Source organism: Rhipicephalus microplus, chromosome 10 (assembly GCF_043290135.1).
Source record: "Rhipicephalus microplus isolate Deutch F79 chromosome 10, USDA_Rmic, whole genome shotgun sequence".
Lineage (NCBI taxonomy): Eukaryota > Metazoa > Arthropoda > Arachnida > Ixodida > Ixodidae > Rhipicephalus > Rhipicephalus microplus.
This window is the reverse complement of record NC_134709.1, coordinates 85,291,730-85,298,119: the sequence shown is the minus strand read 5'-3', so window position 1 is coordinate 85,298,119 and position 6,390 is coordinate 85,291,730. Positions and strand designations below refer to the sequence as shown.

Sequence of the window (6,390 nt, the reverse complement as noted above, 5' to 3'; positions counted from 1 at the left end):
CATGCTGACTGGTGCAAAGCAGCTTATTTGTTTCCAAAAATTGAATAATATGTTTAGCGATTGCGTGCTCCATGATCTTGCAGCATACAGAGGTTAAGGATACAGGACGATAGTTGTTTGGATGCATACAATTTCCACTTTTAAACACGGTTATAACAGCAGCGCAACGCCAATCTTGTGGAACGGAATGGCTACGTAAAGATTGTTCAAAAATAATTACCAAACAGAAAGACACCCACTCGGCGTATCGCTTTAAAAATACCGTTGGTATTCCGTCGGGGCCACAGGCTTTCTTTGGATCTAAGTTCAACAGCTGTTCGAACACGCCCTCCTGATGAAACGAAAGAGGCTCCATGGGGCATGCGCAGGAATAGTTTATCTCGTCTGCGACGGAACTTTGTGCATCTCTCTTAAAGACTGAATAAAAAAACTCGTTGAAGCCATCTGCTATCCTTTGTGCATCTGTCACAGGAGGATCTTCTATATTTATCTGGTCTATTTTTTATTTCTTTGCTCCCAAAAAACGCCAGAATTTGGTGGGCGAGCTTTTAAGGATGTTTCCCTGCGTCTCATTGAAGAACTTTCTTTTTGCTTCTGATAATGCTGTTTTTAGTCTACTGCGTGCCTGTGATAGTTCAGTTGACTTCTTTGGCTGCCTGCGTAGTCTTTTTATTCTGCGTTTCATGAGAACAATATCGCGAGTTATCCACGGATTTTGCTGTTTCTTTCTTTTATAACGATTTGGTTCAAATCTGTCCGTGCCAGTAGCAATGATGCATTTAAAGCGCTCCCACAATTCCTCGACTGTCTCTGAGTGGGAGGCAATTTCAAATTCATTAAATGATTGTTCTAAGTAATCTAAGATTGAAGTATCATCCGCTCGCTCGTAATCTTTGACCAACAGTCGTTCTTTAGACCCTAAGTCATCAGAAGGCTTGCTCGACAATGGCAGTATGTTCACCGAAATCATCTTGTGATCAGATATACCTTCCTGAATTGACAGGCTATAATCTTCAATCCTGCTGGACAAAAAGACCAAATCTAATAATGATCGTGATTCGGGTCTTACCCTTGTGTAATCGTTAACAATCTGTCTTAAATTGTGAAAGAAGGCAATCTCTAATAGCTTATTTGCACTCATTATCTCAGTATATTGACTAGACAAAGCCTCCCAATCATTCTGTCCCAAGTTGAAGTCACCAGCCAATATTAGTCGAGTAGTACTGTTGGCATGAGGGTGGGCTCGGCGGCTGTGCACCAACGCAGACCGCTAATCCTTTCACTCTTGTCATGCAGGTGTTTCAGTGCGCATTCCTGCGCATACTGCTTTCCGTTTTCCTGCCAGCTTCCTTGACCACACCGTTGCAGTATCAACATCGTTCCAGCGAAAGTGGCACGCTTACCTGTCACGCCCTCTTGGTCTTCGACACAAGCTTATCAACCGCAACGTACTTGGAACCACTGGATTTCACCTCACGCAACAGATCTGGATCCCTTCCGGCGCCACCGGTCAGCTACATGGTCCTCGACAAAACCTGGTCGACGCTATCAGCATCGGCATCGATGCCTGTGTCGACTACAAAAGAGCGGCCTTTGCCGGCGGCGCTGTGTGGGCTCGGCGGCTGTGCACCAACGCAGACCGCTAATCCTTTCACTCTTGTCATGCAGGTGTTTCAGTGCGCATTCCTGCGCATACTGCTTTCCGTTTTCCTGCCAGCTTCCTTGACCACACCGTTGCAGTATCAACATCGTTCCAGCGAAAGTGGCACGCTTACCTGTCACGCCCTCTTGGTCTTCGACACAAGCTTATCAACCGCAACGTACTTGGAACCACTGGATTTCACCTCACGCAACAGATCTGGATCCCTTCCGGCGCCACCGGTCAGCTACATGGTCCTCGACAAAACCTGGTCGACGCTATCAGCATCGGCATCGATGCCTGTGTCGACTACAAAAGAGCGGCCTTTGCCGGCGGCGCTGTGTGGGCTCGGCGGCTGTGCACCAACGCAGACCGCTAATCCTTTCACTCTTGTCATGCAGGTTAGTAAAACTTACAGTCTTCTCGCTAAGAAGTCTAGTAATTACCTGCTGTTTCAGCTGCCGAGCCCACACTGCTGCGTTCTTGTTGCACTTGAGTGTTCTCGTGTTATTCGTGCCTTGTTGATGATGTCGGGCGATATTGAAAGCAATCCGGGTCCTGCTTCTAATGCTGTACTAACTGAACTGCAGAAATTGTCTGCCGGTCAGACGGAATTAATCAGTCAGGTACAGGACCTTAAGTCCCATTTGCTATCAACAGATAAATCTATAGCAGATCTCAGTAGACGCATGACTGATCTGGAAGGGCACTGCCAAAATATTATTTCCTTACGTACTGATGTGGAAGCGCTCAGAAGAGACACCACTCGCGCGAGTGACCTTCTGCGCAAGCTTGAAGCACGCGTGGATGAAGCCGAGAATCATTCTCGGCGCAATAACCTCATATTTTATGGCCTTCCTGAATCAACTGGATCGGAAGCACTTGTCCAAGTTGAACAACTTGTCATCAAGCACTGCCGTGATCGTCTAGGTATTTCCATCGATCCGAAGGAAATTGAGCGCGCGCATCGTCTGGGTCGCCGCAAGGGTACTAACCACCATCGCCCCATAATAGTTAAATTCGCATTCCATAAAACAAAAGGAGAGATTCTTTCTAATGGACGGAAATTTAAAGGAACCACTTTTAGTGTTAGTGAAGATTTTTCACGTCGTGTGCAAAACGTCCGTCGGCAATTGATTGCCTTTGCTAAAACCAAGTCGCTGCCTTTTTCCATCACGTACAAGACACTGCTAATGGGTCACAAGCGCTACGTCTACGATGAGCAATCGCAAACTGTAAGGGAAGCGTCGTAGCAATTTCCTCGGCGCAAATCTGCCGGGCACACCCCCACACCTCAATCTGGCCTGTCACTTTCGGTAGTCTTTGCTAACGCGCGCAGTTTTTTTCCGAAACGCATAACTTTTTCTGAGCTTGCTTTGTCATCAAGCAGTAACGTATTGGTGATAACCGAGACTTGGCTGACAAATGATATAACCGATGCAGAAGTGCTAGATCACCTACCTGGATTTCAACTTTATCGTAAGGACCGTACAGGCGCACGTGGAGGCGGGGTTCTGATAGCTGTGCACCAACAGTTATCGTGCTCGGTGGCCAGGACCAACTCTCCTGAACTTGAAATTCTTTGGGTCGTTTGCCGTGCTCGCCCTCATACTGTCCTTGTAGGCGTTTGTTATAGGCCCCCGAACAGTGACCCAGATTTCGCATATAAGCTCAACAACAACCTGAGTGACCTTGGGAAACAGTATCCGCAAGCAGAGATACTGCTTTTCGGCGATTTTAATTTCCCTCAAATAGATTGGAGTAGTAGCGTCCCGTCAGCTGTGGGCAGTGAGCCCGCAAAGGACTTCATAGATTTCTGCCTGAATTGCAATCTAACCCAACTTGTATCCCAACCAACGCGCGTTACAGAGAGCAATTCCAGCATCTTAGATCTAATACTAACTAGTCATCAAGAGAGCTTATCATCAATTACATATCTGCGTGCCGTCAGTGACCACAAGGTAATCCATGCGGCCTTTGCGTTTCGACCTGTAAAACGCGATCTTGTCACCAAAACAATCCGTCTTTACGACAAGGGCAATTATAGTGCCATCAATAATGAATTGATATCTTTTCTTCCTGATTTCGAGAGAATAAGCCATACACGCTCTGTGGATGAGAATTGGATTATATTTAGAGATAAGTTAGCCACTCTTGTCGAGAAATTTATCCCAAAAATAACGTTTACCGCAAACCGAAACAAGCCATGGTTTTCACGTACACTTCACAAACTAAGAAACAAGAAAAAACGCCTCTTCCGATCAGCCAAACAGTCTAAACTTCTGTCCTTATGGGAAAAATATTACGCCGCGGAAGATGATTATCTTAGAACCATTCGAAACGCCAAGCACGTGTTCTTTCATGAAGAGCTGCCCAAAATGCTTGCAACCAGCCCTCGCAAATTCTGGGAGGTGATAAACCCTCAGGAGATGCGCACCACTAGTCTTTCAAATGCGCATGGCGATATAGTCGACAACAATGAATGCGCGAACCTTTTTAACGAGGCCTTTTTCTCTGTTTTTACGAATGAGAGTTCAGTTCCCGATTTTTCTTCACCTGCGCGCAGCACCGAGTCTATGCCCCCGATTGCATTTTCTACGGACGGCATCATTTCGATTATAGAAAAGATTAAGCTTTCTTCTTCTGCAGGTGTGGATGACATTAATTCAAAACTTCTCATAAATGTTAAGCATGTGTGTGCCGCATACCTTACATTGTTATTTTCGCAGTCATTATCATCAAGCATTCTGCCAGCAGACTGGAAAGTAGGCAAGGTCGTTCCAGTCTACAAATCAGGTAACAGAGATTCTCCACTAAATTACCGTCCCATATCCTTAACAAGTATCCCCTGCAAAATCATGGAACATGTCATCTACTCCCATATCATCAACTTCTTGGACTCAATGCACTTTTTTCATCCTTCTCAACACGGGTTCCGAAGGGGTTATTCTTGTGAAACGCAGCTGGCCATTTTCATTCACGACTTACATTCTAACCTTGACTGCAACATTCAGACCGATGCTCTTTTCCTGGATTTCGCCAAAGCATTTGACACTGTCCCTCACAAACGCCTAATTCTTAAATTATCTCTGTTAAATCTAGATCCTAATGTACTTGCATGGATAACATCTTTCCTGACTAATCGTTCCCAATTTGTGTTTGTTAATAATCACTCATCTAACCGACTACCTGTAACCTCAGGTGTCCCGCAAGGGTCTGTCTTAGGGCCTCTACTCTTTTTAATTTACATTAACGACCTACCATTGCATGTATCATGTAACTTTCGTATGTTTGCCGATGACTGCGTAATCTACCGATCAGTAACCAACATTCATGACCAAACACTAATTCAGCATGATCTTAACAACATACAAACATGGTGTGATCGTTGGTTAATGAACTTAAATCCTAATAAATGTAAGCTCGTTTCTTTTTCTCGCCACCGTAACCCTTTTGAGTTTACCTATTCCATCACTAATGTTCCCATACAATCAGTTCAATCATTCAAATACCTCGGCATCACCTTGGCTCATGACCTGTCTTGGCGTCATCACACTACTAACATCATCTCGTCTGCTAATAAATCACTCGGGTTTCTCAGACGACACTTACGCCATACTCCGCCTCACGTCAAGACGCTTGCATACAAATCATTTATCAGGTCCAAACTCGAGTATGCATCTTCCATCTGGAGCCCTCATCAATCATACATCATAAGTGAACTCGAATCACTTCAAAATCGGGCTACCAGGTTCATTCATTCTGCATATTCATACGATATCAGCATCTCATCTCTAAAGGCGGAATCAGGTCTAGAAACCCTTGCTTCACGCCGACGGTGTGCCACCCTCTCTCTTTTTCATATGTTTTATTTCAGTTCACTGAATCATCCACCGTACATCACGCCCCCTCCGCACATATCCCATCGCACTGGTCATCCGTTACAAGTCGCATTACCACGTACCCGGACCACTGTATTCCAAGCCTCCTTTTTCGTAAGAGCAGCAAAAGACTGGAATGGCCTTCCTCACGCCACCTGTGCCATCACTAACCCATCTATGTTTGCAGAAGCCATTAAAAACACCGTTGTATAGTTCTCTTTTTTTTTTTATGCACCACCCCTTATGTAATACCCCTACAGGGGGTCTTTAAGGAAATAAAAGTGAAGTGAAGTGAAGTGAAAGAAATTCATTAAGCTCATCTAAAAATTCAGGTTGAGGCGCTAGTGGTGTGTAAACTACACCAATGAGGTACGCAATGTTTTCAAAAGTTATTTTACACCACACTGACTTGGACATATCGCTGTTCACCATTATGGCCCGACAACAATCCTTTACAATAATAGCAACACCCCGACCACATGAATCTCTGTCCCATCTGAACATGCTATACCCTGAAGGTGTAATACAATCACTGGTAATGCAAGTGCTTAACCAAGTTTCCGTTAATAACACGACATGGGGACTCTCCGACAGCAATATGTATTCCAGGTCAGTGATTTTATTAACGATACTACGAGCATTCGAAAGAATCAAGCGTAGCTATGCTTGAGGTGGCTTATTCCTTGTCGAATGCCGCGATGGCCGGGTTTAGAACTTGTGCTTCCATGGCTTTTGTATGGGCGGTACTGATACGTACAAGGCTCATTTTGCACTGTGTCCCACGCGTAAAGTTGCTCGTCTATTTTAATCTTGTCACCAAGCAGAGTTGTCTTTTTGCCATTTGCTCTGTCCGCAGCGGCACTCTCCCAC

At 45.1% G+C, this 6,390-nt stretch overlaps 1 protein-coding gene across 1 annotated transcript; it reads left to right on the top strand.

The window, feature by feature from the left end:
- The first annotated feature begins 1,240 nt into the window (after nucleotides 1-1,240).
- Nucleotides 1,241-5,816, top strand: LOC119167831 (uncharacterized). The gene has a single exon (XM_075875828.1). The coding sequence runs from the start codon at nucleotides 1,291-1,293 to the stop codon at nucleotides 2,890-2,892; it is 1,602 nt and encodes a 533-aa protein (XP_075731943.1). The 5' UTR covers nucleotides 1,241-1,290; the 3' UTR covers nucleotides 2,893-5,816.
- Nucleotides 5,817-6,390: the final 574 nt, after the last annotated feature.